At 36.5% G+C, this 24,528-nt stretch overlaps 1 protein-coding gene across 2 annotated transcripts in view; it reads right to left on the reverse strand.

Moving 5' to 3' along the window:
- Window positions 1-1,446: 1,446 nt before the first annotated feature.
- The window catches only part of SS18 (SS18 subunit of BAF chromatin remodeling complex), a 42,705-nt gene continuing 19,623 nt past the window's right edge, over window positions 1,447-24,528 (reverse strand). The window contains exons 5-11 of one of the 2 annotated variants that reach the window (XM_066562573.1): window positions 20,577-20,798; window positions 12,393-12,560; window positions 11,569-11,673; window positions 9,298-9,390; window positions 8,463-8,585; window positions 5,636-5,769; window positions 1,447-3,516 (exon numbers count right to left, since the gene is read on the reverse strand). In XM_066562573.1, the coding sequence (XP_066418670.1) occupies window positions 3,490-3,516; window positions 5,636-5,769; window positions 8,463-8,585; window positions 9,298-9,390; window positions 11,569-11,673; window positions 12,393-12,560; window positions 20,577-20,798 (872 nt within the window). In that variant the 3' untranslated portion in view covers window positions 1,447-3,489. The remainder of the gene's footprint in view (window positions 3,517-5,635; window positions 5,770-8,462; window positions 8,586-9,297; window positions 9,391-11,568; window positions 11,674-12,392; window positions 12,561-20,576; window positions 20,799-24,528) is intronic. The other variant, XM_066562582.1, reaches the window with a different exon arrangement.

The following is a 24,528-nucleotide window of genomic DNA, read 5'->3' on the forward strand; positions in this document are numbered from 1 at the left end:
CATTTCACAGGATTTCACTCTTATGCTTCTGTTTTATGATACAGCAATTGTTGTTCCTGTAGGGAAAGCCTGCTACTTTGTTTTTGAACTTCTTCAGGGCTTCTGGCAGAACTCCACCTAGACTTGCTGAAGTAACAGTTTCTCTTAATTTTGTAAATTTAAGTATTCTTTTTTGAAATTGAAAATCTGATTTTTTTTATCACATTGTAGGCTTTTAGCATCCTCTGTGGTGAAAACTGTAGAAATACAACGGTATTTTTCCACTGAGGTCCTTGCCCCTCTTTAATCAGGTGCATTTTCTCAAAAAATCTATTACTTTACACATTTTAGAGTAATTTAGGTATGAAAATGGAAGTGTCTTTTGTGAAATGATACATTTAGCCTGCCTACAAAGCAGCACATTTGCTTTCTTACGGCCAACATTGTGAAGTCAATTTCAACTGAAACAAGGAGCCAGCTTCTCCCTTCTGCAAGTCATTCACAGAGCAGAAAAGGAAATAAAACAGTCTGAATACTGAAAACATACAATGGCAAAATCATAACCCTATGATAAATAGAAGTCACTGAATGCATTAACCCCTCCTCTTTACTCTTTTACCATTTTTATCATTTCTGCTCATGTGTTTGATTTGCTATGTTAGTTGCCCTTATTTTCTATATTCTGACTGTAAAATGCCAGTTGCAACACCTTTTTTACTAGTTTCCTTTTGGCTGGATTTTATTTAATAAGGAAGACTTACTAAAATGAACTTTGTATCTTGCCATTTTCTCCTGGTCCTGTCATGCACTCCTTCTTTTGTTTAGGGAACACACGTTCCTTTCTAATATATAGTTTTAGAAAAACTTCTGCATGGAGATATCTCCTCTCAAGTTGTTCTTTTGGCATAGTATCAGAGGAATAAGGTAATTTTTGTCACCACCAATTAAAAAGTTTTACGAAACAGGACTGTTATAAAACAATTAAACCTTGCAAATGCAGTAGTCTCTAGGAGGGAAACCCTGGAGGAAATTCTGCTTATTAAAACTGCAATTTTAGTTTCCATTAAAAAGGAGAATAAGACAACAGAAGATGGGCTGGCAAGACAAATTATTTCTTAATGTCAGTTGAGCCTATTTCAAATGAGATAACATATCTACACCAGGTTGGGTTCAACACATTTTTGCCTCGTCAACTCATTTATCTAATTCAGTCATCTTGATTATAGCCTCATGGACCTTCATTTTCAGAGAAAGAATTTCTTAACAAACAACCTACACAACATGCTGATTACTGAACAGTTAATTCTAATTAACTTGGCTATGGCAAGAGAATTTTGATAAAGTCCTAGACTGCAAATAAGGTCTGGTTATTCTGGCCAAACATCTTTAAAATCAAAACCCACAGCAGAGTCTCCAGATGAGACATCAGAGTGATAGGGATCTAATTTAAAGAAACAAATGAGAAAATTAAAATCACAAATAATTTATTCTTCCGTTAGAATTGATGGAGTACAGTTTTAAATAGCAACGAAGTACACAGTGGTGGAAAATTGGCACAGAACCTGCAAGATTTTAATTCATAATAATGTTCCTCATGCCATATCTGTTCAAACCGTGATGTGTATTTTTTATTGACTTTAAGAAAACTGCTTTCCTTTTAAAAAGGATGCACAAATTGAAAATCTTGTCTTCCATATATAATGTCACACATACTATGAACACGAGTTGTTTTTTATCCCCCTGAACATTGATTGCAAACTGAAAAAACACAAAATATTTTACTCCTGGGTTAATTTTAGGTTTTATCATTTATAAAAGTTGCAAGGGATTCTTGAATGCATATATTTCTGCAGAATAGAATATCCATTTATTTATCTGATACACAGTTGTAGGGCAGTTTCAAAACCAATTTTTTGTGTGCTGTTGTTATTGATCAAGGTGCTGCCTCTCTCACATGCAACACTATAAACATTAATGCAGTTCCAAACAAAATTTGGCATTTCCCTCATCAACAGGTTTTGTACCTAATGTTATAAAACATCCCCTTGGTCTCATGTTAACCAATAAGAAAAATGGGCACAAACAAAAATGTCCCTTTTCTAAAGTTATTAACTCCCAGTTAGGAAAGCTCTCCTGGTTCCGGCCAGGACGGGGTTAATTTTTGCAGTAGCCAGGAGGGCACACCTCATTTTCAGGGGACCCTTCCAGGCAGTGTAGCATGGGGTGGAACCGGGCTCTGCATGGTGAGCAATCAACCACGTGTGAAGCCTTCACCTCCTTCTTGCACCCTCTGGCACTGGCATTGCTGCCATTACCTTCCTTTTGCTGTTTCCAGTAAATTGTTCTCTCAAACCCTGATCTTTCCCTTTTGTGCCTCTGATTCTCCTCTCCAGCCTGCCACAAAGGAAGGGGAGAGTGGGGAGCAAGCGAGCAGCGTGTGGCTTGGAGTGTGTCAGTGGGAAGACTAAAATTGGGGGACACCATTCCTAAACCATGACAAAAGTTTAGATAGGTTTTACAAAGTCCTCTAGGCTATTTTGATACATACAAATTATTCAACTAAAGGTTAAAATACACTTATACAATACAGTCCTGTTCTCCATATTCTTTTTCAAGTTCTTTGCATATTCAAGCCAAGTAAAATTAACACTTGTCATTTTCTTTGTTATTGCAATTATTAAGAAGGATTACAGCTTGCTTATGCAAAGCTCTGACAAAACACTCGAGAAATAAAACCCAAACATTTATCTTGTTACCCAAAAAATGTTGCAGAAAATTGTCAAACTATGTTAGAAACAATTTTTACAAAACCGCTTCACTCAGAAAAATTGGAAAGCTTAAAAATTTTATCTTTGCACAAGACTATATTACACTGTCCTTAATTATGTTCCCATTTAGATAACTGGGATTCTCAATCTTTGTACGTGAACCCATCAGTGACATAGAATGCTCTCCATCTTTTCACTGTTATCTTTATTGTACACCATTTCGAGACTAATACAATCAAGCATTTACCATGCCCTACCCATTTTAACAGTAGATTTGTTATCCTGCCCAGCGAGTAGTGTACTGTCTTGCATATTCATCACATGTAAAACATAATATACAAAATATTGCTGCTGTAAAAAGTGTGCATTTCCCCTTTCCCCCTACAAAAAAAATCTGTGGAAAAAATATTAAATTCCCATAACCTTCATAAACATACAAAGCTGTTTGCACCTCTCAGTCTGTAACAGTATATTTGACATACAGTTCTCAACTCACTGCAAATTGTTATGTCACAGATTTTCTGTCCAATATTGCCATCTAGAGTAGAGATGTGAAACTAGTTTCTGAGAATCTACAGTCTTTAACAATTAACCCATAAAGACTGTATAACCATAAAACAGCCACAAGATTTTTCCAAAATCTAGATGGAATGGGAGGTTCTCATCTTGGGAAGATGTCCACAGTGCTGAGGAGACAATATGGCTGCTAATAGATTTTGCCTACCGGAATGTGAGTACTTTTTCACTGTTGGTAATTTCCATATTGACCCTAAAAAAAATTCAAAATACATAATTAGACTACAAGACATATTTTCCTGCATTTAAAGCTGTAATTGGAAGACCATCCAAATAAACTGTGATATTAAAAGATGGAAACTAATACAAGTAAATGATATACTGATATGAGTAATAAGTTTCATCTCACTAAAAATACTTTGTGCTTTAATGTAGAAGTAAGACCAAAGACATGAATATAAGGCCAGGAGCCTAATTTGATCAAAAGAGTATACCTTTATATTCAATAGGCTGCTGTGAAATTAGCAGAACATCATTAAAAAAAAGAAAGATGGGGATTACTTCCCACCTAAACCTTGAAAATTATTTCAAAAAGTCAAGGTCACCGAAATTCAAAGTAATTTAGGAAAGTAACCATGACACAAAGGTACCTAAAATTATTAATCTATCAAGCATTACATGTATTTCAAAACCAAGGCACATCCTAAAGAACATGAACAACCAGTCTACATATCCTACAGAGGCAATTATTCCACAGATCTGATACACAGAATTACCACCCTTATTGATATTCTCTATTTCTTTTGACAGAATGTCATGTACTGCAGAGGTGGACAGAGGTGAAAGCATCAATGCTATAAGCTTACCATGATCCTTCACCACCACAGGGCTCAAGGCTTGCAGATAAAGTACTGTGCTAGGAAGTGAACATGCTCCAAACTGATCCTGCCACCGTTCCACGTAAAGTACTACCACAACAAGGTAGTGTTTTACATTTTAGTTTTATGTTGCAATGCCAGTTATGTTCCATTATAATATAACAATCAGTCACGAAGAAGAGGTTCACAACAGCTGCCAGATGAGAATTTAAGCAGCACAATTCCTATGGGAATGGCCAGTATGAAAGAGAGGTCTTCTATAACTGAGTTTCCCAGGGGAACTTACAAGTGCACAAACTGGAGGAGCACAGCCTATCAACAGAGAGGGTTATCCACCTCTACTGCAAGGAAAGCTGGAAAAAACTCGGCAAATTGTGATTAAGTTTCCTTGACCCTATACTGGCCACAAGTAAAGAATTCTCCTGTAGCTTATTGTTTTCAGAGGAAGCTACTGGTTCAGTGCATAAACATTTTATCTGTTAAATAATTAAAAGTAACTGCATCTCTAAACTACCACACAGAGAGTTTGGTCCTTCTACCTTGTCTTTTCTAATTTCTCTATAAAGAAAGCCAACTGTTCATCAAAACTGTGGGCAATTCTCACTTCCTCAGGGAAGTTTTTCTTGAAAATTCAATTGATCTTCTACTGACATAACAGGACTTTATTTAAACATTAGAACCTCAACTTTATCATTTAGTTAATATTATTTATACCAAGGAAAGTAATAAAGCATTTTAATGATGCTTCTGAATGATTAATAGTGAAAAGTTTGGATTTTTACAAGTTAGTACTTTTCACAGGAACTAAACCTGTTTCATCCTTTAATTTTAAGACAGCTTTTTTACATGAGCCCTTCACTACAACTCCAGCCTAAAGTTTTGGTGGTAATTGTTTGTTTGTTTTAATCTTGTCTTAGCAGTAATAGGAATGAAGCAGTTGATTTTCAGGTCACTTCTTTCCCATGTTCACTGCTCCCTTATACTGCTCAGAGAAAATCTGTGCAAAAACAAGTTCATGTCTCCCCATAAGCTCTGCAGCTGAAAGACCTCAGCTGCACGCCTCAGGTGCTTTTGCAACTGAAGAGGAAGATTATGATTAGGATTTGTGTTTGCGGAAAATAAATTCAACCATTTCTATTGCAAAGAAGTAATGAAAAATGATCCACCATGAGATTTAGAAACCTCATCTTTCATATTAGTCATTCACCATAAGGCTATGAAACACATCACCTTAACTTCTAACATCCAAAAACACTGCTGGGAAGGCCCCACTTTGCCAAATTGCATTAAAATTTAGCAAACTCAGGAGAGAATGACTAATCACAATTCCATACAAATGATTCTTGGTAACTCACCAAGAAATAAACTCCATGAGAATTGTATGTACATACCTGAAAGACCATGTCCTAAAATTCATTAGTTTAAGTGTCCAGAATCTAAGATTATCAAATGAGTGTGTAAGAATCACAACTTTCTCATCAAACAGAAGAATACCTGGTCATATCCGTAAGGCCTCTGCTGTGGTGGTTGTGGTGGCCCAGGCTGCGTGGGTCTGTATCCCCCATACTGTTGTCCTTGTCCCTGTGGATAATTGGGATACTGAGGCCCTGGACCACTCTGGGAAGGACCTGGAGATCATTAAATTAAAAATAAAAAAATAAAAAAAAAAAGTGCTTAAGATGTTGGAAAGAAGAGAACAGGGAAAACACTGAATTTTACAGCTAAAAAACCACTGAATTTTACAGCTAACCAGGACTAAGAAATACCACTACTATGCAATTAGGTCTTTTGAGTGTCCTACCTCCTTCCCCCTGGAAAGCACCTTGGCTGCCAGGGCCTGTGCTCCAACCACAGAAACATTTACTTTTATTTATATATTCATTATTTAATATCAATGCATGTAGTTCCACGTACAGGACAGAGAAGAACAAGGCAAGAAATGATAAACATGAGCCCTTTCCAGGTTTTAGGAAGGCAGTCTCCTGATGTAGGCTGCTTGAGTTCCAGAATTTTCTAATGCCAAGAGCAGCCAGATAACCAGCTATGTTTAGCATTTGGACTTTCTGAAGAGACCAGCAGTACTGTGCTGCCAGAAAGTGAAGTCCCACACCACAGCAGGCAATCATGGATGGGGTGTCAGGCAAGCAAGCTACACATGTATAAAATGTGAGATGTGACAAGCAGTAAAAGGTATTGTGAGATGGAAAAAAGCACCCTCTACTCCACACTCCTTTGGTAATACTGACTTTCCAGAAAAAGGTTAAGAAAAAACCCAAAACTTGGGTCTCCAGTCTTTTTTGTCTGTAAAAGAAGTAGTTCTTTTGCAAGTATAACTCTCTGTTACTATTCACAGGGATTTGGCCTGTCTACCACTGGAAGCTGCACGATACCACCATCAGGCATTGCAGCCATATTCCAAACAAAATTATCCCCATCCCCCCCAGCACTGGGAGAGATGTACTCTGTATTTCAGTGGCAACCCCTATGAATCCTCAGCAGTGGATCTGTTAGCTTTTTCAACAACACTCCTCAAAAACTGGGTCTCTATTTTTTAGAGCTGAAGATCTGCAGCTTTTCAGAAGGGCTTTTCTTTTAAACAAACCAACACTTTTGTTTCCTTCCCTTCAGAAGAAACAGGTATGTTTTTACCAACAGTGATTCAGTGCTAGAGAGGGCTAGTCTGAGCTACAGGCACTGGACATTAAGATGACATCAGCTGATAACTCCTTCAGTAATTCTGGATCTGTAAGACAGTGAAAAGATGACCGGGAGAAGAAAAGCTCCATAAGCTATTACCATTCTCCTCAGGCCTCAAATCCCCTTGAACTATGCAGTTTCACCTTTCCACAGTGAAACAAAACCTTAAAGATTGATAATAATGTCTTGAGATATTGATTTATTTCTGAAAATTAGAAAGCAATTAAATATTAAATTGAGCGAGAATACAACATCCTAAAAGTGCTGTGTTCATCTGATAAATGAACATGGGTTTATTTATTCATGGTAATTCTTTATAGCTGAATTCTAAATATTCATTGACAAATTTCACAGAAAAGAAATGGAACTTTGGTAACAATTCTGGCTAAAAACAAGAAACTGAAAAATATATTATTCTGTTTTACAAATTATATTGGGTAAGTGGCTCCAAAAGACTTCCTAATCCCTTTTTCTTCTAGTATTTCTGAATCTAAACTTTCTGAATAAATCAGATTTTATTTCTTTCCTTACAAAGTTCAGAGCAGTGATCAACATGACCTCTACTCTGACCTTTAGTCTATTCCTATATTATGTTTAGCAGAATGTAGGTACAAGTATTACTCCAGAACTATTAATTCATCCATAAACTCCAGGAGTAGAACTTGGTAAATCTCAGTGGATCCTCTTAAAGCTTAACTCTGTCTCAACATAACTGGATTTCACGTGAATCTGGCATTTATCTACATGGCAAACATATTACCCGTGCATTTCCTCACATACACACAATGTTGAAAGCTTTAGCATTTAAGCCTGCAAATGAGCTGAAAGCTAATATACATGGAATTTATGAAATTTCAGAGATTCCTTCTTCTGTCATAAATTTATGTATATTGCTTTACAGTATGAAAGCAAATAAAACTTTTTTGAGTTTCAGTATGCTCTTCTGACACGAAGTTTTTTAGAATCAATTCAACAAAATTACATTCTACTGCTTTAAGTTTCCTTTTTAGGTGGTTTTCCTTGAATCCAGGGACTTGTGGCAGAGGACTTCTCATTCCTGCCATGCACCAAAAGGTTTTGACTACTAGTGTGAATTTATAAGGCACAGTTGCTTTAAAGGTGTGCTGTCAATGCTTACAGTCATTTCTCTACTGATCAATACAAGAATTTGAAAATGATGGTTCATGTATGTGAACCATAAATATGTTCATGTATGTGTTGAATGAAGTTTTAAACCAGTTTTTAAAAGACTGTTTTAACTGGCAAATCCACAGATGAAAGTGGTTCTTTGTCCTCTTAGTAAGTATGTTCACCTAGAGAAGAGAGAAAAGAGCAGAATCTTTCTGGGTCCTTCTAAATTACAGACACCCATTGCAATGCTGTTTAGTCACTCTCACTTTTCTGTGCCACCACACTCTCCTAGACTGCCTAATCCTAAACAGATCTAAGTCCCAAAAGACACTGCCTTCTATGTTTTCTTGTCTCAGCCCAGTGAAATCGCAGGCACAGAGCTGTTCTGTCCAAGCCTGGCCTCTGGACACAGTCAAACAGGGATGGAGTAAGACACAACAAAGGTCTCTCTTAGTCCTTTCTGTGACAGCTGTCTGTGTCCTCAGGTTCTTACCATAACCCTGCTGTTGTCCTGGATAGCCTTGTTGGCCGGGATATTGCTGCTGCTGTGGTGGATAACCCTGCTGTTGGGGTGGTCCTTGATATGCATCTTGCTGCTGACCATATTGCGAGTTTCCTGTAAGATCATTGCAAGAAAGCAAAAACTCATAAAGATACCTATTTTTTTTTCCTTCTAAGATGCACAGCCAACAACACAAGAACAAAATGAAAATGCAATATTGATTTCAAAAACTGAACAAAACAAAGAAAACTCAAACCAAACAGAAGGAACTCGGCCAAACAAACTGCAGTTAAAGCCAATTTTGCAAAGTTGAACTGCAGCATTTTCAGCGTCTCTGCCAAACGAGCATTACATTTACTGGAACATCACAGTCATAAGATCATGACTATGCTAAATAAAATAAAAAAAAAAGACAAAATTAAGGACAGCTACAAGAGCACAGACTAGCTACACAAGATCAGCAAGCTGTTTCCTAACAGCACTATAATTATACAAAATGTACACACACAAAAAGATATATAACTGAACCAACAAATTTATGTTAAAATAAAAATTTCCATTGAGGTAAAAAAAAAAAAAATCTCTAGAGTGTTTTAGTCATTTTACTGTTGTTAGAATGGCAAATTGTGGTTATATATTTAAGGTGTTTGCAAGAAATTATTCTGAAGGCTCCAAGTTCCCTGCCATTTCCAAGACAGCCAGCAACTAGTATTCTACAAGAGCTTTGCATGGGTATAAGTTGTGTTGTGCAAGAATGTCTGTTCCCGTTGAGGGTGGGGGAGGAGAGGGAATGTCTGTGCGTATGTGTGTGAAGGTATATAGATACCTCCTTCGTAGTAATGTTGTGAGGAATCCTCATAAGGCCTATCGTAGCCTTGTTCAGGATACGACGGTTGCTGATAACCGTAATCATTATGACCTACATCAATTCGACAAGAGACAGGAAGAAACGTTAATGGCCTCTGAGTGAAAACCCTAAAAATATTTCATTTCTCAGAAAAATGAAAAAAAAAATTTCAACTGGATATACATGAAAAAGAATTTTCAATTGTATTAGCCAAAGACTTATTAATATGATTTCCTTTCATATTGAATTAACATGTGACAGGGGAAAAAAAAAGGCTTAATGCAGTAGTTCTAGAAACATCACAGTAAGGGATGGTCTTAACCTTCCAATAATCCTTGTTGGGGGAGTCGGAGGGGGGGCGAGTACTTCATCTTTCACTCAAAAAAAAAATGAAAGCATTTAGGCCTTTCACATGTAAATAACCTGAATTAAATTAGAATGAACAAAGAAAGCAATTATCATACTTTGTCTAACACCTGTTCTGCTGATCTCCAATTCAAAAGCATATGCTAAAAGCAGTGTGAAATATAACAAATAAAGCTCAATGAAGTTATGAACCATCATCTACATTAAATTCTGGTTTTGAATGACAGAAATACAACACTCTCAAGGTTTTCCCTACAAACAGAATTCCTACTTAAAATCTTAAGAAAACTTTTCCTCTTACATTTCAGTCCTGAGCAGATTCATTACAAACAAACCTTTCTACTCAGAGACTACAGGCATCTCTGATTAAGGAAGCAATACATGCAGTAAGCACCCCACCTGTTGTTTTTAGCACACATATATTTTCTTACAGATGATCAAAATATATCTTATTGCTAACTTGGTCAAGAATACATGCCAAAATTTTGTTTACATTTGAAATTAAATATTATAAATTTGGAATAAATTTTTTAGATACAAGTAAGGAAAGGAGGAAACAATTCTGAAACTCAGTGGTTTTGTCATCACGTCTGCAATACAGCACTGACTGAATCTTACATGCATACATAACCATTAAAACAAGTCTTAAAATATTCTACTTTTATTCTACATAAGAGTAATAATGAGGTAATGATAAAGATGACTCTTTAGAAGGAATAGATCCTAGAAGTCATCTGTGCTGTCACAAAGCTGTTGATGCTAACATCATACCGCCTTTACTAGAGTAAATTGCCTGTAACAATTTAGCGTTCACGTGTATACATAAATCTTCTAAAATGAAATCTGAATAATTACCAGTTAATGCAACTTGTAAAATAACACAAGTCTGCACACACACCTCCAGAAATTAACACATGTAAGCTTATACAGATAAGGCTTGATGTACCTTAAAATCAATTTGACGGAAATTGAATTCAAACAACTGACTTGCATCCCTTTATTTGCTATGAGCAGTTGCTTTGGCAATTACACAGCTTTGCTTTGCATATATTTTTTAAACATTAACATGTACCACATTTCTTGAGCTTCATAAGATACCATTAAGTTGCACACATGGTTATCACAGTAGTCAGGAGTTAGCATCTTTGTTCTCCCAGTCTCTGCTCAGCCTGAAAACAAGTTAATTTCAACTTTTCTAACTTATAACACAATCCAATAGTCTTCAGCACTCCATATTCCAAGAGGTAGGAGGACAGATTTATGAAATTCAAAGTTTCAGTCTTGTCTTGAAAGCACTGAGGGGACATCTAAAGAGGATTCACATTTTCAATATCCTCAGGGCAGGGACCACTTTATTCCTATATAAATGTTAAACTGAAGGCCCATACCATGTCAGCAATAACACATTTGTGCGACTTACATGAAAATGAAACACTAAGTTAAAAAAAGTAGAGTACTTACAGAAAAAACCCACATCTTTTTAGCAAGTTTTTTCAGTTCGGTAAAATTTTTAATAAAAGGATATCGCCCCCTCTCTTATTGATAATAAGGTTATGACTGTTTAAATTCATGTCAATCATATTAGATATGCTAAGGAACTCTCCATTCTTTGAGAGAAACAAATTATTTCCATTCTTTTGAAATAATAAAACTGTTTTTAAGAGTTTCAAATGGGAGTAATACAAATTACATGCTTTAAGTTGCAAATTTAACTAGTCACAGTAACTTAAACTGTAGTAACAATTCTGAATTTGGAAGGGTTTTTAAATGTGAGGTATGATATCCAATTACTATTCTTTCCTCATCCCCTAATTTTGGGCATAGGACTACATTAGTATTGGGCAGGTATAGAAAATGGGAAAGTTAACATTTATGAGAGATTACCATCAGGGTAATATTGCTGGTTCATGCCTTCTGGAGGACCTTGTCCACCATGACTGTATTGGTCCCCATAATAGTCTTCCTGGCCTGAGTACTGCTGTGGTGGGCCTGAAAAACCACAACCAGTCAATACGTAAATCACTTGTTTTGTCTGTTATAAAGCCTGCTAATTTCTGATTTTAGTATGAGAAATATTTCTCAAATGTATTCCCCACCCATATTGCTGCATTACAGACAACATATGTAATCTGGTTTAGTTAAAAAAATAAGTAAATGTATCTATATACATATACAAACACACAGTTGTTTGGCTGCACTAGACTGAGACTATATATATCAAACTTCAGTTTTGAGCTCATTTTAGGAATATGTGTATAACAGACTAGGGTGTTAAAAATAAAATTATTCCTTGTTGAAAAGGACTAAAAAGAAAAAAGATAACCAAAATCGTGGAACATTGTTCCTTTTTCGTAACTGAATGAATCCAGAACCAAGTAGGTATTCTGTTCCTTTTCTGTCCTATCATTTAAATATCAGAATATCAAATTCTGCATCAGCATATATCTGAGATGTCCAATTTCAGAATGTATAATCTCAGAAAGAACCAAAACAAAAAGAAAACAAACTTTTCTTCACATTTCATGGTGACAGCAGTAATCTCTTGCTGCAAGAACCACCCTTAAAATGGGTAACAAAAAGAGTGTGCAAACAAAGTCTGCCACACCAAATGACTTGACAGAAATTTGGATTAAGCAAGAAAGAGATGAAAAATGGTTTTAAACATGGTTATTTAAAATCAATGCAAAAATACTGAAGTGAATTCCTACCTTGCTGTGGTGGCCTGTATGGAGGAATCTGTCTCTGCCCCATCATGTGATTTCCTTGGTTAACTTGGCCCATCATTCCCATCGGTGGCTGCTGCCCCTGGTAATGCTGGCCACCTGCCTGTGGCATGTTGTATTGCTGGGAGGGAGGCTGCTGGTGCATCATTGGACCTGCAAAAGGAGAAGCAGCAAAAATGTCAAATAAACAAAAATTATTTGTGATTAAACCTTTCCAAAAGAACATGGAAAACCCAACCTTTAAAAATGGACTAAAAAAAGCTCTGTATATCCACTGCTCTGGTAAGGGTTTGTTGTTTCTGGACCTATGCAAATGTAGGTGAACAATTCAGCAGCCAAACTACAAAACAGAAATCAGCCTAAATAAGGTTGCTTTTTAGATTTTTCTTCAAAACCACAGATATTAGTTTACACCTACAAAAACATAACTGAAACACTTTCACGACTTTTTGTTATAAAAAAATCTTCAAAAATAGTGTAGGTGAAAACCTGATGGTGTAACCTTGGTAAGTCATAGAAAACTTATTTAACATTTGTGATCTCCTTGGAGCATAGTTTCAATACACATACATAGTTGCTGTTATATTCCACCAACAAACCACTAAGCTGTTATCACAAAATCAACACTTTTATTTAGCCTGAAAAGACAAACCAAATGAACCAGACAGGCAATTACACAACAGGCATATGCAGAAAGCCCACAGAACACAGGCTCTGCCTGACACTGAACAGTCCTAAACAATCTCTAACAAAAAATATCTTTCATATTTAGTTGCACCAAGTTCTATAAACCACAGGAAGAGACCAGGAGAGATAAGTACTGTCCATGTTTTATCAACTGACAAAATTTGATTAAGGCTGTACTTGGAGAAATGCAAATTTCAGTAATGAAAACAGACAGTTAAAGAGCACCCTACTGACACCACACAGCAATGAAAATGATGATTACACAATTTCATTATATGAGATTGCAGGTTAGACTGATACAACATTTAACAAAGAACAGCCTCTGTGCCTCCTCTGTAGTACCACTTCAGAAAAGAGTTATTCCGGTATCAAAAACATGAGGAGGAAAAAGTTGTGACAAGGAGCTAAACTTTTTTAAGCAACAGATTTTTGTAATATATTAATTTGAACCACTTCACACATACTGCCCAGTCTATAATGGTGAAACCCTAAGCTTTTCTGGCTTTTAAAAAAATAATTTATTTTATAAACTACAAAGATAACAAGAAACTAGCAGCCTTACTAAAAATTAAAACAAACCATGACATTAAACATCAAACTAGCAGAGCCACTCCTAAGTGCCATCCAGTGAGAAAATGGAAGATATTACCTTTTTTCTGTATGCTTAGATTTTTCCATTCCACTTAGTATTTTTGAAAAACTAGGTTCTGAAGCACAAGCAGAAAGTCCTGTGTGAAACTAGAGTACTGGAAAAATACCTAGATACACAGCCAAGCGACAATGGATTTTTACAGGCAAAGGAATATGTAGTCACTTATACACTGTCTATACAGATTTACAAGGGAAAGTTATGACAAATTAATTAATAGTATGAATTCCAAGTGCATAAGTTAAATCCCATAAAATCCCAGTGTGGGATCTCTCACTGAGAAGTAAAGTGGCCTAAGCTTCATTTTCCTCTAAAGATAAATATTGGCCACTCTTAAGAAGATCCAGTTATGCTTCTGTCCTTCAGTATGGCAAGTTTCTCTGTCCTGACTTTAAAGTAAGGGTTAAATTCAGATGTACTTATTTTAATTATTGGCAAAATACTCTTCCTTTTTTTGATCTTCTAAATGAGTAAGTAATTTAGATTATTCCATTTCACTGCTCCTCTGTTTGGAGGTACTGAGAAACATCAGGCAGTCTTGATAAAAAATAGAAACTTGTTGCCATAATATTCCTAGATCTCAAGAAAGCTTGTTAATTAACAATATTAATATTAGTCACAATACAATGTGATAAAATGTGTTGGGTCCCTATGGTGCAATGTAGAGATTTTCTGTTTGCTTTTTAAATTAGAACTTCATTAACGCTTTGTAGAGCCACAATGAGAATTCACTACCCCGTATTAGGCTGTGTGTTGTGTTCATAACAGACGGCCTGGCTTCCTTCCAGTTTGGTTCTTCTTATTAAAAAGATACCTAAAAGAACCACCATGGTCTCTACTGCCTCATGGAACATAACTATTTTATGCAGTGGTTTTGAGGGATGAGGGAACTTGGACTTTATTCTTCCATTTGAAAAATCTAGCCTAGGAGAAAGCTATGTTTATTCATTGTGTAACACTTAATATGACATAAAATCCCAAAACTTAATAAAACACTTAAGACTCTTAATTCATTATCTACTTGGATATGGACAAACTTGAGAAGTGGGCCCAAGAGAACCCCATGAAATTCAACAAGTCCAAGTGCAAGGTGCAGCACCTGAGTAGGGGCAAACCTAGATACGAGTACAGAGTAGGAAACTCACTGAGAGCAGCCCTGAGAAGAACGTGAGGATTTGTATTGATGAAAAGCTGGGTCTGATCTGGCAATCTGGGCCTGCAGCCCAAAGAAACACCTGTATCCTGGGTTGCATGAAAAAACATGGTCAGGTGGTCAAGCAAGGTGAACCTGCCCCTCTACTCTGCTCTGGTGAGATCCCACCCAGAGTGCTGTATCCAGCTTTAGGGGGTCCAGCACAGAAAGACCCAGAAAGACGTGTTGGACCGGGTCAAGAGGAAGGCCACAAGGATTATCAGAGGGATAGAGAAGGAAACGCTAAGGGAGCATGGAGCAGAGAAAGCTGCAGGGAGACCTCACTTTGGCCTTCCAGTATTTTAAGGGGGCTTTATCAAAGGGAAGGAGATGGACTTTTTATACAGGCAGACAGTGAAGGACAAGGGGCAATAGTTTTAAATTGAAAGAGGGTAGGTATAGCTGAGATATTAGGAGGAAATTCTTCAGTGTGAAGAGGCACTGGGACAGGTTGCCCAAAGAAGTTGTGAATGCCCATCCCTAGATGTATTCAAGTCACCAGGCTGGATGGGGCTCTGAGAAACCTAGGCTAGTTGTAGCACAGGCAGGGAGGCTGGAACTATGTGATCTTTCAGGTCCCTTACAACCCAAACCATTCAATGACTTTACGTTTTCCACTATTTGTGGCACAAATTTTTACAAGCACCCTAAAACAGAGCTTTTGAATTCCTGATCAGGCAACACCAAAAACAAAATGCAGCAGCCCTCACCAAAATTTTTTTTGGTGTTTTTCCACATGTTTAAAAAAAAAGCTTCTTTTTCAAATGACGGTTTTAAGCCTTGTGTGAGCTATCTTAGAAACTATAATGAGGGTCAATTTAACTTGACAAACATTACAATTCAGATGTGCTTAGTCAAATGAACCACCATCCTAAATTTAACACCAGGAGCAGTTTAAACATTATCTCAAAAGATTTTGAGGATACAAAACTTTTTGCTACTCCTAATGTATGATTCAGGCTGCAAATTAAAGACAGTAGACACTTCTCCACACTTTATTACTCCATGAATTTCTCATCCCAAACTGAACCACAATTTCAGGTATCATTTTAAAAAAACTGGAACACAAAATGTCAGAGAAAAAAATTCCTTAGTTACCAACACTGCCTTTCATGTTTTACTCCAGGGAAAGCAGATGAAAGCACAAGCTCTGTGGCAGCTGTTTATATCTTTTGTTTTTTCATGACAAAACCACAGTGTCTTCTACAGCTAGACATCCTACACAATGCAGCTATAGCATGATGGCATTTCAGAATGTGGAGGCAATTTTATTTCCCTCTAATACACTAGATTTCAAAAAAAAAAAGAGACTGCCCTGCTTTTTCCATAACATCTTGACTACTGTAAACAGTCAAGGTACTGAAACCTAACAGTCTCAGCTTACATGGGAGTGAACAGATGGGAAGACATTTACAGAAGGTAGTCAAACTCAGAAATCACTTTATCCTGATCTGCCATACCCTAAATATGTTTATATTTTAGCTAACATTGGATGTTCCTATCTTTATGTTCCTTTCTTTATGTGCACAACAAAACAACCAGAATCTGCATCTGTCTCATCTCTACTCTTTCCATAACTTCATATTTGCTTGTAAGTCAAAGAGCTCTGAAATTTTAATGGAATTTTTCCAAGGTTATAGAAATTTAACAATCATTAAAAAATTTCAGCACCAGATTTGACAACTCGTCTGCAAGTGACTGAGTCAACATGATCTTGTCCTGTAGAAGTCACCTGTAAACTTGTTCTCCTCCCTTACCACAGGAAATATATAATGCTCATTCAATAGAGACTGGGAATTTGACAACCTTGTGTCAAACTCTTCTAGCACAGGAATGGAATCCCAGCAAAGGGATCTGACAAATGAGAAACAGTCTCTGGACTGGCCATGCATAACAAACAGAGTTTCTGAGATGACCAAGCTACAATTCCTTGGTTCTTACTTATAAAGTATATTAATTCCACTACTAAATATTATTCCCTGAGTGTGAAAGATTTATTCAATATAAAAACAAGAATTTCCATGCAAGTTTCAGGTTTCAGAAAAATTATGCCTATATCTTCCCCCCTGAAAAGTCAAAAACTGGCAACACTTGACCTTTTTTTTCAAGCTAAGTAGTTTACCATACACAAGAAGAAATGCACCCATAAGAACATAGTTTCTTCAATATTCATTCAGTTCCTTCTGTTTCCTATCTTTTCCAAAAAGGTACCCAATATTCCTTGCAGATGTCCTGGGCTGCTATATTCACTTTTCAATGAAGAGTCACCTACAGAATCTTCCACTTAAAATATTTTGCTTTTTAAGTCCAAAATTACTAGAATTCCTCTTTTAAACTGGACTGACTATATAAAATCAATACCATGAAAACTTTGCTTCTCATTTAAGGTATTCCTGTGGATAGCATTTTATAACTAGTACAAAGCAGTAATGAGTACAGAGAGGTATACAGGAAGTGAATGCAGCAAACAGTTCTGTTACTATGCATTTTATTTCTTAATTAGCACTTTTTTCATTTTTTCTTGCTAACACCATCTGCCTCACAAGGTGTATATACAGCAAGATGTTCTGGTAGCAATTGCACATAAAGAGGTTATGCTCAAGCATAACCCAAGTGTTAGAGCAAGCCTTTCTGAGTGTTATGGTGGTTTTATCTATTATATAACAGTATGCTTCTTTTCCACTGGAAGCACTGGCTTCATTCAGTACACAGTAGGTATTACTCACTGAAAAACTATTTCAGTATTTTGTTTCTGTTCATGCGAGATGTGATGCCTAGTCAAAGACTGAAGACAGAATTATTAATTTATTCATAGGTTTTCTTATGGTACCCATAAGTAATTTGTCCAAATCTTCATAATGAATATACTTTGACAACTCTCCTGTGAAATCAGATGGTATTGGAATCTTACCATCAAATTCATTCCTCTATAGATGAGGAACCCACATAGGGAAAGATTAAAGCCAAAAACATCTACTAATTTTTAACAGCCAACTTGAGATGCTAAGATCTCATCTTGTGGAATATTTAGCATTATATTTAGCTAGTGCTGTTATTAACTGACAGATGTAGTAGGATCTCTCATTTTCAGTATGGATCAATCCTGTAAGACAAAGAAACAAAGCATACTTAGGGGCTCACAAATGTCTCCTGACCAACAACACTGATGTTCAGAAATTTTGGTTCACGCGTGTTTCTGAATTGTTGGACATATGACCAGTTAAGAAATCTCTGAGTCCCAATCTGTTTATTCCCCTTTTGTTAAACTGCACTGGGTGCATTTCCTAACAGCTCATTCTTGTTTCTTCACTTCGGAGAGAAGCCTGAAGTGGCCATGCTTGGCTGAGACATCTGTCAAGCCATAATGGGGCTTGGCTACCTACCTCTAAATTTCTCATGGTCTCACAGATTGCTGTCATTCTCTGCCCAGCTGCCTTGGAGTCACAAGACAGTGAAGATACAAAAATACTTCCTCTAATTTGTCATCAAACATCAATACACATGGAACAACTAAGAGTAGAAAATGGAGGAAATGTACTAAGCAGACCTGATTGGCAATCATCTTAGATCAAAATAACAAACATCCCCATCTTCAAACTTAAGACTTCCTCTCTCACAGGTAATTGGAACAATATTTTCATTTAACAGCAAATAACACTTTGTTTGCATAACAGACAAATTTCAAACCCTTGCTTTAAGGAAAGGGGCACGTGCACTCTATATATGAAGCGCTCTGTTTACTAATGTTTTTGTGAAACATTGAAACATTTTAAAGAATATTATTTTTTACCCCACTGGCCTCTCCTTCTGTGAAACCTCTGCAAAAAATAGAACCAGCCATGAAGCAAGACACTTGAAATGGAAAAGTCTCAGCCTAAAGGGTCAAAACTTGGAAGAATTAGAGTTACACAATGCAAAAGCTTGCTGTGGCCTTAATGGCATTGGTGCCATTGTTCTAAGTAAAGATTTTGCTCTTTGAACCTGTAATTTTGTTAATATTGTTTTTGTTAATTTTTGTTTTGTTCTTGAACCTATAATTTGGTTAATACTGTTTTATTCTCTATTCCCCAAAGTCACTTCAGTTCCACTATTTGTTCAGCACAGAAATCTTTTAAGTTTATTTCTGCTTAGTTTCTAATGACCAATTTTCAAAAACACAACAGGAGAATAAAGAGTAAAGAATCCTACTTTGAGACGGAATCATCTCCTAAATTTTACGCCAGTCACACAACAATGTTTCCTGCAGAGTGACTTACTAGATGGCTCCCTCACATACACTGCTACATAATTATTGCTAACTCTGCAACTAAAAAATCTGAATTGAAACAGACTTTTCCAAAGCATCTTACAACAAAATTACTACACTATGTATTGCCCAGAATACAGAGATAACTTCCCAGTTCAGAGAGACAGTCAAAAGTATTCCCACTTATGATTTCCCCGACTATGTACCTATCTTTTGTTTCTTCTATTATACACTTATTAAAATGCAAGTAACTATGTGGATGCTAAAGGCCTCAGATCTGGTAAGAAAAGGGCAGAAACAGCTTCTCTCATCATGACTTATTTTTAGTCTCTCATTAAGTTAGTCTTTTGTCTGTTTTGCAACTTTCTGTAACCAAATAATCAAACTGATCAGTATGACCTGGTCTGTCTGTACACCTCAGAACAGATGACATCTACACATAAAAAAGTGGAGCTTTGGTTTGTCATATGTCTTCTAGCAGGCGCTAGATCCAATGTACAGATGTACTTCTAGCATGTACAGATCCAATGCAGTAACAGACTTAACAGGTAAGCTGAAAATACTGATTGCTGACTTGTAAAGCACCTCTATAAGAATATGCAGTACATATGCAGCTTAGTAATTTGTTGTGCTGTGACTTTAATGCAATTTTTTAATTCCACAACATCCTTGCACTTCAACAAGGACATCAAAACACCATCAGTTTATACAATGGAAATACCTTAGATACAAAATTAGCTTTGATTTTTACTATATACACAAGGACATCTCATCAAAACAGTAGGGAGTACCAGGTTTGTTCCTGGAACTGAATTTTGCTTCTCTAAGACTAAACACACATTCCATGCTAAAAATGCTGAAAACAAAGACTAACTAGGTTAACAATCTGAGGGCTATCTGACTTTGATTTTTCCATTTAACCAAGAAACTTAAAAGTAGAAATGTATTTTATCAACCTGAATGACAATAACACTTTGCTAGAAGTGTAAAGTCTAAAAAAGAGAAACAGTAGCTCCAGCTTATAACTGCTGAAAGGAGATCCATTTCCAGATTCTCACATTATACCTGAAAACAGTTAAATGTCTGCAAATAAACAAAAAGTCACAGATATATGGGAGAAAAGAGGTGTAGAATCCACCAAACATGAGTACAGAATATTCACAGAGTATTCTGAGATGATCCTTCCACAAGGATCCTTGAGTCCACGTCTTAGGTAAATGGCCCATAGGGTGACTGAAGTCACAATTTTTGTTCTTTAGCACCATGCTCTAGGCAACTGAGCCAATCTCAGGGTACAAACACATTTAGAGAAGGAAATCTACAAGATAAGACCTTTAAAAAAATCTGCACCCAAGATATTTTCCTTTTACAGAAGCCAATAGATACCTCACTTACCTTGGTTTGGTTGCATATTCATGTTTGGTCTGGGCCCATAGTTGCCCATCGGCTGTCCCTGGCTCATTGTCATCTGATTCTGCACTGGCATGCTCTGTGACGATGGCACTGAGTGATTATAGCCACCCATGGACCCGTGGCTACTTGAAGGCATATTCATGGAACTGTTTGTCATATTGAGCTGGTTAGGTCCAGGCCCTTGCATAGGCATATGGTTGGGTCCTTCAGAAAGAAAAACAGGGAGAGAAGTTGTGCATTAAGCATCTTCAAAGCAGGTGCAAACAGTCATACTGAATTACAAAACTAAACAGAAGTAATTAAATACAATTACATGAAAATAATTTTAAAATACAGTTTGCATGTGATTTCCTCACTTTTAAAATAACAAAGTGAGCAACAAAGTTCATCTTTACTATGAAATACATTTTCTTTTGTTGAGTAACTGAAGCTACTGAAACAAAGGTGAATTACCATATAGCTTATCTTCTATCCGTATCATACACAAAACTAGTCTTTTTAGTACTTGCATAATACAGCCTGAATTTCATTCTGAATGGCAGAAGATCAGTGTAACAGAGAGGTTGAAACTTTATCAAACCTGTAATTGTTACAATGGATGTAACATTTCTGTGTATTCAAACAACTCATGCTAGACAATTTTTGAAACTATTATTATTATTATTTTTAAATGCAGGCAGGCAGTATTAACATTGACATGGTATAATTACATAGAACCATAGAAACATTTTGATTGGAAAAGACCACTAAGATCATCAAGTCCAACAACAAATTTAATACTGCCAAGTCCACCACAAAATGCTAACTTAGGCTAATTTTCATTCTAATGATTATACAGTCACCCATAGAAGAAAGAGAAGGTGACAAACACTCCATAGATCACTGATACAACAGCAAAGGCTTTTATGGAAAACCAGTGAGCCAAACTCATTCTACACAGGTGTTTTAATGCCCTTGTAGATAAAAATGTAACCAAAAGTTGCTCATGACAAGGAGACAACTCCTGAGTTTATCTCCCGAGATGGGAATGAGAACAAATCTTTTTGGTAAGACATCAAGACTTTTTTTTGGATACTTCAATCATGACTTTTATAAGAATGACATGTAAATGGAAAGCATTTAGTGACCTGCACTGGTAAACACATCACCTTTGCCGTGAATACGTAAAAGAACAACCTTGGAAATCAGAGAAAGGTGTGAAAAAAGGAACAAAGGAAAAATGTTACAGGCAATGTGCTGCATTCTTCTCTACTTGTAAATAAAGTGGAAAATTTCAACACAACAGAAAATTGATGCTTTTGATTTCTAACGGACCTAGCTAGCATTGCAGTGATTCAGACAGTATGAAACAATGTAGAATAAAAATGGCTGAAGAACTATTTAACATTTTTGATCATATACTATATAGTCAATATTCTGCAACTGTATTTGCAGATTACTAGGGTGGGCGATGATGACTGGAAGGACAGTCTCCAAATTATCAGTTCAACTTGTGAAGATGCAAAGGAAGAGCAAGTTGCTCCAACACCCATGAGCCAACAACATCTTTTCACCTTTTATTTCCCTTCCTCCTGACAATAGAGGATGAATTCAGATTATTCTCTGAATTCAATCTACTCTCAATAGGTACTTTAACAAGTACAACATTATAATACCATCTGGTCAGTTTATTCATTACTTTAGTGGAATAGGTGAACAGCTACTAGAACTAAAATTAGTAAGAAGTGGGACTGGATATAACTATGACAAGTAAAAAAGTAGATTAAATGCATGGATTATGCCCATGACAAGCACCACATGAAGACCTCATGAAAATATGTGGAACCAGAGGACATGACAGACCAGGTCAGCTGTAAACAAGGCAAATGCTGACACGTACAGATTTCAGCAAGAAGATGCTCCTGTTGCTTAACATGACACAGGTTTTTAGTTAAGCTAGAATAGTCTAAGAAGAGGAATCTAAAAGAAATTACACTATTAGAGTTGTAGGAAGGTACTGATTTGGTTACGTATTTCCCAGTGAAAATTAAAAAAACAAAAAAGAACCACACACACACCCCCTCTGCCTAAGCAGCTCCTAAGTCCTTGGCTAATGAAAAAAAATGCACTAATCTAGAGTAGAATGAAGGCAGAAATAAGGACACAGATAGCTGCACATAAGGTCACAGATACAATACTAACTGACTGAAACAAAAAGATGCGGAGGAAAAAGATAACAATAATAAGTGAACATGGTTACTAAAGCCAAAGTGAAGAAACAGAGAATAAGTTTTAAAATGTGTTTATCCTCTTGCCCTTAAGACACCTTACTGGAATAAACACAAACCTATTTTGTCAAGGGAAGTGTAAGAGCTGAAAAAGGCATCAAACATGCAGTTCACTGTTCCTGCAAAACAAGGTGAGCAGAGATTGCTGATATGTACAAAGGCAGGTCCACCCCAAATACAGAAAAAGTAATTCAGTGAAAAGGATTATGCCCACAAGAGTACTACAGATGCCTATGCTGCCCCTCTTCAATTCAACATTGCTTAATTCTGTAATAATGAGAACATGGAGACAGTTTAATTATGAAAAAGTGAGCTTGTCTCTAACCACGAGCTCAATCATGAATGTGCTCTGAGGTAAAGCTACAGTGAAGAAAAGCTTCCTACTGTAGTGCCAAGCAACTGTTGCAGAGCTGCTAGAAGACTATTTTCCTAAGTAAAGGATGGAATACACAGGGTTAGTGCCAGAAAGTTAGGGCCTGGGAGTGGCTTTGTTTCTTTCTGATTAAAGGAAGACATTGATAAACTTCAGAGAGTTAGGCAAGCACACAGGGGAGCAAGTTTTTAAAAACTGGTAATGTAAGCAGCAAAATGAGGAAGGCAAAAATCATCACAAGAGATAGCTTGAAAAAATAACACACCTTCTCTAAAAGGTTGGTAATATTCACGTATCAGCACTAAAACAGAAGAGAGCACTCATAAGAAAAAGCTGTCATATGAAATGCAAGGTACATGTATTTTCTGTGGTCAAAATCTAGGGGGTTTGTTAGTGAGAAGCTAGAAAACAAGAACAGAGATAAAGCTAAGACCATAGGATCAAAAACCTTGCAAATGAAAAACAATAAAAACACACTTTACATATAAGTTATTTTATAGTTTGTCAAAACACTTCATTGAGTTCTCTTGCATATAAGGACAAAACAATTGATTTTCTTTTTTACACGCATAAATGAAATAGGAAGAAGAGAATATGAATGAACTGAGAGTGAAATAATGAGGCATGAAGTATGTATCTCCACTTTAAAGTAATTGCTTTAAATGTTATACTTAGATATATACACTTATAATTAGATTTGTGTTACAATGAAGTTAGTAGAGTAACTATCTATCCTGAGTATAAACAGAAGTGCTTTTTCCTCTTAACCACCTATGCACACATCTTACCTCCAAGAAGCTGTAATCCAAACTAAATACATTGGAGACTACATTTGCAGGAAGGAAAGATTTTGAGAGAACTTGCTGGGAACACACAAACACCTGTGTTGTGGTTTAGAAATGCTATTCCCCAGTTTATGGTTTCCACTACAACACTCCAAACCACACACCACTTTGCTTGCTCCCCTGTATCCCCTTTCCTGTGCTGGGCTGGAGAGGTGAACAGGAGGCAAAAAAAGTAAAGATTACAAGTTGAGATAAGAAAAATTTACTGGAAACAGCAATGAAATCAGAAAAAGGACAGTAACAGCAACAGTATTAATAACAGTGTACAAGATGCAAAGGATTCACAGGCAATTGCTCACCACACGGAACCCTCAAAATATCCTGCAGGTCCTGACTATGCCTCCCCCTGGCTACTGCAAAATTTAACCCTCTTCTGGCTGGAACCAGGACCTGTTGTTCAGGAAGGTCACCTACCAGTGCCATGACAAAGGACAGAGACCCCCATAGCT

The sequence above is a fragment of the Molothrus aeneus genome, chromosome 1 (genome assembly GCF_037042795.1).
Source record: "Molothrus aeneus isolate 106 chromosome 1, BPBGC_Maene_1.0, whole genome shotgun sequence".
Classification (NCBI taxonomy): domain Eukaryota; kingdom Metazoa; phylum Chordata; class Aves; order Passeriformes; family Icteridae; genus Molothrus; species Molothrus aeneus.